General features: G+C 37.8%; 1 protein-coding gene across 1 annotated transcript in view; it reads left to right on the forward strand.

The window, feature by feature from the left end:
* The window catches only part of LOC115223815 (tumor susceptibility gene 101 protein), a 57,103-nt gene that overhangs the window by 27,495 nt on the left and 15,414 nt on the right, over positions 1-14,194 (forward strand). The window contains exons 4-6 of the mRNA XM_029794486.2: positions 7,839-7,904; positions 12,178-12,341; positions 13,573-13,753. Coding sequence (XP_029650346.1) covers positions 7,839-7,904; positions 12,178-12,341; positions 13,573-13,753 — 411 coding nt within the window. The remainder of the gene's footprint in view (positions 1-7,838; positions 7,905-12,177; positions 12,342-13,572; positions 13,754-14,194) is intronic.

Consider the following 14,194-nt stretch of genomic DNA (forward strand, 5'->3'; position numbering starts at 1 on the left):
TGCACACGGAAACATAACTCAATGAATATTTACTGCAAATAAATGTGACTTTTGTTGTTGCTTTTCAGATACAAGTTCAGAAATGCATGGCTTCACTTTGGCAAGTGCCACTCTCAATATCATTTTCACAACAGAGTCTGTTCCTTTTCTTAGTTTTCATGTCTACCATCCTCGAAAAGGATTGCTCGCAAAGATACGTTGTAACAAACAGTGTGGGTATATCAAGGCTTTCTTAGCAATAAGAGGGTATTGTACAAAACGTTGAGAGCATTGTTGTTCTGAAGAGTTGCTGTTGAAGCCGGCTCTGCTGAAGTTTAATGATTTCGGCGAGGTATTCATTGTTGACATCTGCTGTCACAACACTGAACATGAACGGCTGTCTCACCCTTGCTGGATATGACTTTCTGGTGGGGAAGTAATTGTTGAGAGACTTTGCAAGCTCATCTAAGTGCATGGCAATTGCTTGCTTCAGCTCCCCAGGTACAGAAATGTCTCCAATTCTGGACACGTCATTCTCTGTTTGTCATTTCTATAAAGGTAGCTTTTATTTTAAACACCTTCAGGTTTTCTTCTGCCTCTATGATGTTAACGCCACCACCCTGCATCTGTCGATTGAGATGATTGAAAATATCAGCCATGTGCGTCAAATGAGAATGAACTCAGAATTTTCAAAGCAATCCGCATGACAATGTTGGTACTCTCACAAAAAAACAGGGCTAATTCCTCATGCATGGCAAAAACACAATTCAGCACCTTTCCCCAGGATAACCACCAAACGTTAGAATGGTACTGAAGTGCCTCAAATTCAGAGCCAATTTCATTACACAGTTCTTTGAAAATGCAGTGCTTCATAGCATGTAGTTCATACATTCAACTACAAATTTTTATACATCTGCAAGATTCAGAGGCAAGGTTCTGCCTGTGCAGAACACCATTGCTCCAAAACCAAAGTGTAATCCCAGCATGGCTGGAGCTCTATCCAAACAAATTGCAGAAACCATATTCCACAAAAGCCCATTGTCTCTGAAGAAGTCATTCACATGTTTCTTCACATTGGCTACCTTGGTTGTTGTTGTAAGAGGTTTACAAACTAAAAGAAATCTTCCTTTATCACATCATCTTTCACGTAGTGCATGAATGCAACAAGCTGGCTTAGATTGGAAATGTCAGTCTCATTAAGTTGGAGGCTGAATTTTGCAGGGCTTCAAACCAGATCTGTGACTATTTGAGCCAAGATGTCATCGCTCCTGTCAGATATTCTACTGCTGAGAGTGTCATTCAAAAGAGGAATTTGGGATTACTTATCTTTAGCAGCATCTTCAACACAGCTGGTTTTTACAAGTGTTTCACCAACGGTGTGTGGTTTTCTCTGCTTTGCGATCAGATACACAACTTCATACGATGCTGTGAAAATCAATTCGTCGATGAGAGCAAAGCCAAGAATAGGCAGAGTAGGCTTTTCATTGAATCTGGCTCTCTTCAGTGAGTGTTGTGTTCTTGTATTTCCCATCTCCATGCAGCTTTAGGAAGTGTTCCCTTAGTTTTGCCAGTGCTAGACTAGAATTGCTCAACTTGGCATTGCAAATCATGCATTGAGGATGCTGACTCTCATCACATTCCTTTATACACGTGAATCCATATTGTACATATTCACCCAACCACTTCCTGTTTTTGATTGACATAGTATGAAGGATTTGAAAGATTAAAAGAAAATCACAACAGCCACAAGTCAATTACTGAGTGCACCAAATCAAAGCCAATATTTGTAATTTAACATGGTGAAGAAAAATTGTGTGTTGCCAAATTGTTGGTAGTGATTTTTTTGATGGCCAACAAAAATAACCCAACATTGTTAGTTTGAACCAGGCTATATTGTGTGTGTCTTGACCCCCTAAGACTGACTCGACGAACCCTGTACATGATAGCATTATCACCAACCTGACATTGGTGCTTTACTATATAAGTACCTAATTCGCTTGACTTCTGAACATTTTTTTATATAACTGTATGTATATAAGTACAGTAATACCTCACTTTACAAGGATCTGCTTCACGAGACCCCTAGTTAATGAGTTTTATTTTTCAATTTACTTTTGTGTGGTGAGCTGAAATTTTTCAAGCACAAGATCCAAATTTTAAACAAAGTGCAAACGTTTCTACTACCATAATAAATACTTCTGCATGTCACAGAGAAATTTATAGAGAGCGAAAGAAAAAACTTCTAAGCAAACAATTCTAAGACCTGTTTTTTTAAAAAGAAATTTACAAGTGATGGTGCCTATGAGTCTCGTGTGAGTGAAAGTGATTCAGAAAATGGTTATAATAATATTTTTTATTATAAATGGTCTTGACATTCTTTTTATTTTACATAAAATATTCTATACATTCTGCTATTGTTTTATTGTCATAGGTAAAATATTTTTCTGGGAATGCATTACTATTTATAACATTGTTACTATGGGAAATTATTGTTCTGCTTTATGAGTTTTCACTTTACAAGCAGTCTCCAGAAACAAATTAACTTGCATATCGAGGCATTACTATATATGTATGTATATGGGTATATGTATGTCTGTATGTGTGTGTGTGTGTGTATGTATATGGGTATATGCATGTACATATCTTTATAGGTGTATGCATGTGTATATGTTTAATATATACAGGTAAAAGAAAAATGCAACAAAATGAGACCAGTGGAATTGCCATGGGGAGTGGAGTACCCAATGTTTTGCTCAGTCCTTCTGGGTAAAGTCAACAGGAAGAAAATAAGAGAAAGTCAGCAGAGTTTTAGATTTTCTAATGGTTGACAAACTGGTTGCAACTGATGGGAGCAGAAGACTATATGAGCTTGCATATATAGAGAGAGAGTAATGGGAGAGGGATACTGGGTGAGCGAGGAAGATGGAAAGAGAAATGAAAAGAAAAAGGAGTAAGTGTGAGGTAGAACAGAAAATAAGCTGAGAGAGGGAGCTGAAGGATGAAAGAAGAATTATTGAACTAAGAGGATGTGTAAGAGTAGAAGGGAAAGTATGCATTTTACCTCTTCAATGATGTGGTGCAAGTTGAAATGTCATTCCCACTCTTATCTCCACTGCTCTCTCCCTCTCACCTCAGACACATGAACTCTACCAAACCATTCTCTCAATTCTTTTGGCTTCACTGCTTCTGCAGCATTGATTTGTATATCAATTCCCATTGTGAGAGAATGCAACGTTTCTGACTAAATCCTCAATCAGTTGTGGCCCCTGCACCTCACTGGGCCACAGGCCATTGACCATGCCACCACTCTATTACCCTCCCTACACACACCTACAGACCAGATTCAGTCTCTCTCGCCTTCCACCTGTCCTGTCCGTTGTTTGATTGAAACACACTCATCTGCAACCTTTGAATCCTACTTTTTGATCCCACAATTGTTTCAGTATTCCCCACATACCCTCTTCTCTCCTTCACCTCCTAATTTGATGCTCCATAGTGTCCAAGCACTTTTAAATGTCCTTGCTGACACTGCAACACTTGCCACTACACTAACAATACTTCAAAAATTACTAGCATTACTCTTCAGTACCGCATTATCCAAGGCTTCTGTTGTATATCTTCCAACCTCATATACTGCATCATCTGCAAACTTTGCAATGCTCTTTTATATTGGAGAAACAGGATGTTGTTTTGTCAATTGCTTTTGGAACTCATTCAAAGCATCCTATTATATATGGCTGGCCAACCTGTCACCACCCACTTAGTACAGCAGATCATTTCATTACCCACTTATATTTGTGTGCAGCATCTGTACACGTCATGGATCCACATACTCAAGGAAAGAGAATGAACACTCTTTTGTATTTGGACTTGGTGCCATGTCACTGACAGTTTTTAGTGAATGATTTTTCTTCTACATCTCCTCTTCGTTCAGTAATATCGCTCTTACCCTTCAGCTCTCCTTTCAATTCAGTCTTTTCCCTCCCTCACCAAGTTTCTCTCTCCTACTACGTACTGACTACATATGACATGCACATCTTACAGTCTTCTCTCGTTGCTGCCAATTTGTCATAGAGGATGTAAAATTCTGGGGTTTTTTCTATAATATCCATCCTGTCAACTTTACCTTCAACAAGGATTCTGTCCAAAATGTTGGGTATTCCACTCCCACAGCAATTTCACTATACTGTTTCTGTCATTTCATGTGTGTGTAGGGGGTGGGGTTAATGATGCAAACAGGAAAAACAGAACTCAAAATATGAGTGTATGTATGAGTAGTTTCATAAGTGCCAACACACATGAAACTCTCAGTCCTTCAGTCACTTTGTTGCTTCTGCTAAATAGTAATATATATATGCTAGAGTTGCACTTGTCAGGCAGATGACCTAATCTGAGACCGAGCATTCAAACTGAAGCATCTACATCATGCAAAGACCATTTAATTACACACAAAAGATGTGAAATTCACTTCATATTTATTTCCTCATATAACTGCAACTTGCTTGCTGACACACTAACACAGAAATTTCTGGGAAGTCTGTTAATAGCCATTTCTTATAGGCCTAGGGTTTTTCTTGTTTTTTTTTATATTTTTATTGTCCTCTTCTCTTTCCTGTTGAGTTTAGAGAAATGTTTGTTGTATTCATGTTGACTGATTTTCACGCTATGACATCATTTATCAGTGTTTCAGGTTTTTTCTGTTTTTTCTTTTCTTTTCCTTTTCTGCTTATTTACAAGGTTGACTTAGACCAGTTATTACTAGTCTTTTATCCAGTCTCCATCCTCTCCCACTTCTCCCTATCTCACTCCCTCACAGTGTGGGCTTACAATGCAGCATTATTCCCCCCACATTTTACTTTCTTTAAGTTTGATTTTTATTCTTTTTTTTTAAAAAGAATTTTTTCTGTTTTCTGTTTCCTATGTATAAAAAGTTTACTAGAAAAGGTCTCTCTTTGGAAATAAGTTTCTGCTGTGTATTTTAAACTTTATGAAGTTTGGGGAATAAAAAAAAAGGAAGAGTAATTATTATGTACTATTATGTATTTTATAATAATAATATACTTAATTGTGTATTATTTATGTAACCATATATATATACATACATCCACATACCTGTGTGTGTTTGTATGATACACATAAACGCATATATATCTTTTATCCTTTACTTGTTTTAGTCATCAAACTGCAGCCATGCAAGGACTCCATCTTGAAGTCTAGTACTTATCCTGTCAGTCTCTTCAGTCTCTTTTACTACAATGCCAAGCTACAGGGACTTAAACAAACCAACACCAGTTGTCGAGCAATGATATTTCTCACAGATATATGATGGGCATCCACACAGTTTCCATCTATCAAATACACTTCCAAGGCATTGTTCGACTCAGAGCTATTGCAGAAAACACTGGCTCAAGGTGCTGTGCAATGGAACTGAACCAAATGGTTACAAAATGTGCTTCTAAGCCAAACAGTTATAGCTTATGTCTATGTATACGATATATGCATATCATTTCACAAAAATATAAATATGTGAAACTAAGTGAGGGAGAGGAAATATATATATTTCTTAGTGAGGGATGCAGTGATATTACTCTGCTCAGATTTTGCCATTTGAGACTCACATTGTTATGTGCAACACTGAGTAAGTTCTGTAAGCATTGTATTATAGGGATGTATGGTCGTGTGGTAAGAAGTTTGCTTCCCAACTGCAGAGATTTGGGTTCAGTCCCCCTCCCCCACCTTGAGCAAAGTGTCTTATAGCACAGCTCCAGGCCAACCAAAGCTTTGCGAGTAGATTTGGTAGACAGAAACTGTAAGTAACCCATCGTCTATATATATATATATGTCCCCCCACCGTTGCTTGACAACCATTGTTGGTGTGTTTATATCCCCGTAACTTAGCGGTTCCACAAAAGAGACTAATAGAATAAGTACTAGGCTTACAAAGAATAAATCCTGGGGTTGATTTCTTTGACTAAAAAAAACCCTTTAAGGTGGTGCTCCAGCAAGGCCACAGCCAAATGACTGAAACAAATAAAAAAAAATTGTATATATACGTATATATGTGTGTGTGTGTGGATGGGTGTATCTTTGTTTTTGTGTCTTTCTACCCCTGCCACTCAACAGCTGGTGATGGTTTGTTTATATCCCCATGACTTAGCAGTTTGGCAAAAAGACACCAATAGAAAAGTACCAAGCAAGTCCTGGAGCCAATTCACTCAACTAAACACCCATCAAGGTGGTGCTCCAGCATGGTCACAGTGACTGAAACCTGTGAAATATAAATGATATCTACACTGTATTTCAGCCAAATCATTATATTTATTCAGTGCATGTTGATGAAAGATAAGGGTAGCTCTCTTTTCCGTTTTGCTGTTTCGATATTCAATGATTCATTGACGAATGCTATGAACAGTCTGTCCTATGTTAGTCTTTGGGAAGTCAGTACATTTTCCTTCAAGGCACCTTATACAACTGTACACTGCTTCTAACCTTACAGTTGATATGTAGGTTTATAGGCTATATTACACAACCATATTCACTGGTGTCCCTGTCAAATGGGGTAGGACTTACAGATCATCACAATGCACCATCTGGTTTGAAACCATGTTTTTTGCAGAATTAACCCCTGTATGTAAATATATTTAGGATTACCTGATCCCAGTGATGCTTCAAGTGTTTGGATCTAATAAGATTATTGATACGGTTGCAGTTATGCATGCTGGTCTTGTAGTTTCTCTGTTGATATGGTTTAAGAATATCATTGAAACAGTTCTGCAGAGGTAGAATACAAGAATTTCTTTCTTTTCAATTTGTCTGTTTTTCATGCTGGCCTGAGTTGGACAGTTTGATTGGAGCTGGAAAGTTGCACCAGACTCCGATTGTCTGTTTTGGCATGGTTTCTATGGCTGAATGCCTTTTCTTAATGCCAACCACTTTACTGAGTGTACTGGGTGCTTTTTTAAGTCACACCATCACTGCTGCTCTTTATGTGGCACTGGCACAGGTGCTTTTTACGTGGCACCAGCACCAGTGGGGTTCCCAAGTAACTTGCAAATCAAAGACCTCTTTGTTGAGAGAGGAAGGGGTAGTGTGCAAGCAACAGTTATAGAGAGAGGAGATATTTGGTCACCCCCTGCCTTTTCTACAAGTTTAGATTCTCAAAGGTGTCTTCTAAATTTCTTTGCTAATTCACTATTAGGTATCACAATTGAAAACATTTCAGTATCAAACTTCTTATAATTGTACCATGTATGGATACTGACTATTTTATACACTATGAGTATATTTAGTGCTTTATTCTAATGTCAGGCTTAACACCCACTTGCAAGCCTAAGGAGGATCTACTTTGTTGCAAGCATTTGAACCAGTTTGATGAGAGGATCACTTCCAGTCTCAGAGATCCTAAAGTGTGGGCAGTGCTGCTGCCCCTCTCTGACCAAACCATTGAAAAAAAATAAACAAATGAAAGATGTTTCATTAAGAATTACATTTGGGATAGATTTGGCTGTTAATTCTAGCATATGAAACAACTATTTAAAGGCCCCTCAGGCTAGTAGCTGTCATATATTGGTATCAACTAAAAGCCATGTTGTTGTTGTTGTAGGTCATTGTCCTTCAGGTCTATGATTAAAGACATTCCTCTTATTTCTGTTCCATCTTGTTTTCCAGACACATCTAAGGCTACATTATCTTGTGTCCTTTCCTTTAAATCACCAGGATGTGATCAGAGAGTGATATGACTGCTATTTTTAGCAAATTTGGTAACCACTTAGAGACAATGAGGAGAATTGTTGCTAATTGATTTGTGTAATTTCTCGAAACAATTTTTAAAATTTTCTACTTTGCTTTCTTATTTTCAGTTTTCAATAATGGTGTTGAGAAAGAGCTGGTCAAGCTTGACGGAACAATTCCTGTCACTTATCGAGGTAGGTGTTAAGAGTACTATTATTTTAGAAAATAGTATTTTCAGTGTTTATTGCCACACCTCTTATGTGTCATAGCTTACACTGGTACATATATATATAATACACACACATACATATATGTGCATATTCATATCTATTATATAAAAGTCAATGTCTCTATGTGTGTTCATGTGTTACTTAGACTCAAAAACTACTGCACCGATCCTAATGAAGTTTGGAACACAAAATCCAAGCCTAGGGAGAAGGGTAATGCTGTATGCTTCATACAATTTGGTTGGTCTGAGGGTATAGCTGAACACACATGCCAAGTTACCACACAGTGGGACTGAACGCAGGTCCATGTCCTTTGGAACCAAGTTTCTTACCACACATCCACACCTGCACCTATATATGTATTTATATATGTGTGTGTGCATAAATGTATGTATATGTATGAATGGGTCCTTACGATATTTTGAACTTTGATTCAATACATAAGGGCGGGTATAATGCAGTATGTTTGGTTTGAATTTGAGATGGCTTAAAGGGGGCATAAATTTACGATGTTGATGAAATTTCAACCATAGGTATTTGACACACATCAAGAAGTACTCCCAAACTTTCCGCTTTTCATGAGGATTCTAACACCCCCTAACAGGGGCCCAAACTCCCAAATTTTAGTTATTTTTTTTATGATCCAAAACTACATCAAAAGTACTGAATGGATCTTTATAAAATTTGGAAATTATATTCTATGCATACAGACAGATGTAATACAGTATATGTTTGAAAGTGAGGGGGCATAAATGAGGCTATAACCCTCATGAAAATTCATATATTTTTGCTGTTGATGAAATTTTAACCATAGATATTACACACAAATGAAGTAATATTCTAAAATTTCAAATTCTTAAAAGTTAGTAACACCCCTTATTGGGGGCTTAACACCCACAATTTAGTCATTTCTTATCCTAAGCCAAGTTGAATACAGTTGTACTCTTGGAAGCTGTAGGGTCACCCAAGCATAAAAGATGAGTGTTATTTGTAATTCAGTGGTACAACCGTGTAAGACTTTGCTTTGAGATATACTGAGATTGTGATTTCTGAAATATGGTGCATAAATTGTCAAGTAAATTGCCTCCACTGATTCAGTTGCAAAGTGTTGAGTAAAGTTATTTGGTTTTCCTTTGAGTCATTTTATTACCAGAGATAGTCCCCAGATGGTAACATTGATTTCAAGGCCTTCGCAGATAAGTGACTGGTTATTCAAAGAGATTTTTAGATTGCAAATTTATTCTGTCCAGTTACCTATTGCAATAGTGATCATTGGCAAATTTCAGAGGTGACACTTTCATTTCCCCTAAGCCCTCACGTCATACAGTTGTTAATGTTTGTGTTGGGTCACGTCCTTCCAATTGCTATACATCCGTAATGCATCTGACAGCTGTGCCTGTCACCTGTATGGTGAGGAATCCTACATTGGGGAGTGGTAACGACTAGGGTAGGGTAGCTGACTGCTTATTGTGATCATTCGTCTTTTCATTTCCTTTAGCTTTGCTCTCTTTAACAAACCGAGTGAACATACAAATATTTCCGATTTCAAAGAAATTTGAACAATAGATATAAGACCCAAGTTAAAAAGATTCGAACAATTCAACTTCTCTGGTTGACTTTAAGACCCCCCCCCACTAATAGGGGCCTTAACTCTCACATTTCAGAGCTCCATGAGCTCCTTTTTCAGGAGCAAAAACCCTTGAATAGGTTCCGTAAGATTTGAATTTTGGAATCTGGCCATAACGATGAGTAGCATGGGATAAATGTGCTATGATTAGAATTTTTGTTAGGGTGTATAAAGAGAGAAAGAACCATCATTAAAATTCTTCATCTGCAATTTTGATGAAATTCGAATCACAGGTATTCTAGTTCATTAGAGAAAATATAAAAGAAAAGTCTAATTCTTCAATTCCATGTGGCACGGGCAATACCAGGTATCTCTGCTAGTATATATATATATATATATATATATATTGCCTAATGGCAAAATATATATATACATATTATATAATTTAAAAATAGGATAAAATCTTTATAAGAATTTATCAAGTAGTTAGCGTGAAAAACCTCATAAGGGGAAAATTTATTAATTATTCCCTTTAAATATATTTATTTATATTAAGGGCATTACACTACATAAATGCCTCACGTCCCTCTTAGTGTGAGGGATTTATGTATAGTAATACCCTTAATATAAATATCTATCTTGCTTGTGTTGGTCTGCCACCACCCATTGACAATCTGTTGATTTGTTTACATCTTTCATAATTTAGTGGTTCAGCAAAAGAGACCAATGGAATACGAGGGACGTTCAATAAGTAATGCCTCTGACCCACTTGTAGTTGTTTGATCTAGCTGAAATTTTGCATGTGCAATTACTTATATCTCTATAGATTAAGTGGCAAATTACAGCTCTGAGCAAATTGTGGTTTCTGATTTACAAGTGTTTGAACTGAGTCAAGTGTGAAATGGAGCTTGTTTAGTGTCGAGCAGTGGTCCGGTTTTTGTATTTGAAAGGACGCACACCACGGGAGACTTTTGATGAAATGAAAGTAACTTACGGTGATGATGCCCCATCATATGACCTTGTAAAACGCTGGCATCATGAATCCAAACATGGGTCGGAACTCTGTGGAAACAGCTCCCAGATCTGGTCGCCCCCTTCTGCCATTGATGAGGCATCTGTCTGTCAAGTTGAGGCTGCCATTTTGGAAGATCGACGCATAACTATTCGCCAAATAGCCCATGAGGTCAAGATTAGTACCGGGTCTGTGGAAACTATCATTCATGACCATTTGCATATGTAAAAGGTGTCTGCCAGATGGATTCCCAGGTTGCTCACACCTTTCCAGAAGCAAGAACGCGTCGAGTGCTTGAGGATGAATTTGGTGATGTGCCAAGAAGATGAGTCAAAATTTTTCAAAAGACTGATTACACAGGATGAAACCTGCGTCCATCACTATGATCCAGAGACCAAAGCCCAGTCAATGCAGTGGAAGCACCGTGACTCACCTCCTCCAAAGAAGGCAAGGGTGCAGCCCTCCACTGGCAAGGTCATGCTCACAGTCTTCTGGGACCAGGACAGAGTAGTGATGACAGATTTCCTGGCAAAGGGTACCACAATTACAGGAGCCTATTATGCTTCACTTTTGAGGAAATTAAAAGAAGCTATCAAAATCAAGAGGCAGGGCAAGATCAGCAAAGGCATCCTCCTCCTGCAGGACAACGCTCCGGTCCACAACTCGCGTGTTGCCAGATCAGAACCACAGGCGTGCGGCTATGAACTCCTCCCTGATCTTGCACCCTCTGATTTTCATCTCTTCCCAGCCATGAAGTTGTTTTTGAAAGGAAACCGTTTCCTAGATGATGCAGCCTTGATTTCTGAAGTCACGTCATGGTTGGAGGACTAAGCTGGGGTCTTCTGCAAAAACGGTCTCCAGAGCTGCATCAAATGATGGGAGAAATACGTAACTGTGGGTGGTTCCTATGTAGAAAAAGACTAATAACTGTGCCAAGTTTTGTTGCTCTACTGCTATGGGAAGTGGGTCAGGGGCATTACTTATTGAACGCCCCTCGTAAGTACCAGAGGCTTTAAAAATAAGTACTGGGGTTGATTCCTTCAACCAAAATCCTTCAAGGCAGGATGGCCACAGTCCAATAACTGACACAATTAAAAGATAAAAAATAACAGTTTGTCCCTCCTCACCTGACGACAATAAACTTTAATAATAATAATGAAAAAGTAAATATTCAGTAATTGGTTCACTTCAAGATTTCACTTCAGAAGACCTTCCCTTCTGTTCTTTCATGTTAAAAATTTTCTTGTTCTTCATCTCATCCTCATCCTCATCATTTAACATCTATTTTCCATGCTGGCATGGGTCAGACAGTTTGACAAGAGCTGCTTAGGCAGGAGACTGCCCCTGGCCTCATTGTCTGTTTGGCATGGTTTTTACAGCTGGACAGATGCCTTTCCTAACACCATCCACTTTACAGGGTGGACTGGAGGCTTTTTACGTTCTACCAGCACTGACAGGGTCACCAAGTAACTTGCAAAACAAAGATCCTCGGCTGGAGTGCAGTATGCAAGATGATGGGAGGTTAGAGTGTGACAGAGGGACAGAAACAGGTGTCTTGCTGTAGAGGAAATTCATGGTTACCCAGTCAGAGAGAGAGAGAGCATCTCAAAAAACAGAATTTTGTCAATTTCTGACAGTTTCCTTTTTTTTTTCTTTTTCAGATAACAGATACAACATTCCCATATGTGTCTGGTTGTTAGATACCCACCCTCATTGTGCCCCCATTGTTTATGTCAAGCCGACTCCCAACATGCAGATCAAACCAGGTAGACATGTTGACCCTAATGGCAAAATCAATTTGCCTTTCTTGTTACAATGGAAATATGTAAGTTTTATTTAACATTTCATTTTTTCACCAGTTTTATCAGTTTTGTTAATCTTTTTGACAGCTCATCCACTACTCATCTTTCAACTGTTTTGCCCACCACATGGTCTTTTAGCCATCCCACCCACCACTTTGTCTTTCAACAGTTACATGATGTATGAGACAACACTGCAGTCATGTGATGTCTTTAACTCATAAAAATCTTCCTTGAAAAACTGAGCATGTTTTACTAAACATTCTAATTTAATGGAACAAGAAAAGAATTGCATAAGACAAAAGTTTCTGTTCGTTCCCTCCTATGGTCACTTGTTTAAGGCTTTCTCAAGTTTATTGTCATTTTTGCTGCCTAAGGAGTAGTTTTTCTGGTGATTGGAAGCAGGACTTGAACTCTAAACATACGGCTGGAACAGTTACTCTGGAGCATCTTGTCCAGTGCTCTAACAAATCTGCCAACCCACTTCCCTGAACTGATCTGGTCTTTTATTTATCAAGCCTGAAAAGCCAGGAAGCCTCAATAGGATTTGAACTCAAGGCACAGAATATCAGAACATATGCTTTAAAATGTTCTTTCCAACTTTCTAATGGCTCTGCCAATTTACCCACTGATGTAAAGCCAATGGCCATTGTTGTCGTCTGTTATAGATGGCCTCAGTTAGAAAGTTTCTCTAGAAAGTTTCTCTCCAAGCTACTGGCCTGATTAAGGTGATTTTTTAATGGTAGAACCAGCAGTTGGTCTTGCATACACAGCACCTAGTTGATTTGGTGAGGTGCCAGTGTCTCACAAACAGATGACTCCAAAAGGATAAAAGGCAAAGTTGACTTTGATTGAATTTGAACATGGAGTGAAGTGATCTGAAACAAATACCACACAGCATACAACCCAATACTGTGATGATTTTTACCCTTTCACCATGTTCTTGTAAATTCATATTTAAAATAAAGTGATCCACAGCCCAGTTTTTACAATATAATCTTAGAGAACGTTTTGTTTTTCTTTCTGACAGAAGATTTTGCTTCAAACATCAGTATTTTCCTCTCCTTACAACATACAAACATTAAAATTCTCCACACCTTACTGTATACAAATTTACCAAAATTTGTAAACTTTACTCTATGATTTATCTGCCAAAGCATATCACCACTAATTTTCTTAATAATTAGTTGTTTATTTAATAATTTGACATTATTGGTACTACAGCTTACCTCTATGCTTTCTTCTAATTTTTTCTAGCCTCAGTCTGACCTCTATGGACTTTTGAATAGACTGGCAGAAAAGTTTGGTGAAGAACCTCCTGTCTTCTCGAAGGTTCAACAGAATCCTGTCAACTCCTCGTATCAAGTAGACGTAGGTGACTGGTCTTCTAGCAATTCAATGGCTCAACCTTCTCACACCCCGTATCCTACAAGACAAAGTAAGCTATTGTTCTTGATTTAATGTTCCCTTGTTGTTGTAAACTGAGTCTAATAAAGATCTGCTGGGACATTCTAATGAAATTAATTAAAATTCAATCCATAGATTCAACTATTCTACAATTCCTTACACTCATACACAGTTGTAAAGCTTTTATGTCATGTAAAGAACAGAATTTGGCGTTATTTTAAAAGACTAGAATATTTTTGTTATTCTGTGTTAAATTGTCACATTTGTGATGTTTGATGGGGTTTTTTAAAATTATTTATTTTTTTTACATATTTTAATAGTTAGATACATGACTATATAATCTTCCAACACATTACCCCAGTAGATCATAAGATATGTTCACATGGGATTACCATACAAGATCATGTGATATCCTTGTATAAGATCACATTATCTTCACATATCCAGATACATTATGCCTGTGCAAAATGAT

Source organism: Octopus sinensis, linkage group LG24, assembly GCF_006345805.1.
Source record: "Octopus sinensis linkage group LG24, ASM634580v1, whole genome shotgun sequence".
Lineage (NCBI taxonomy): Eukaryota > Metazoa > Mollusca > Cephalopoda > Octopoda > Octopodidae > Octopus > Octopus sinensis.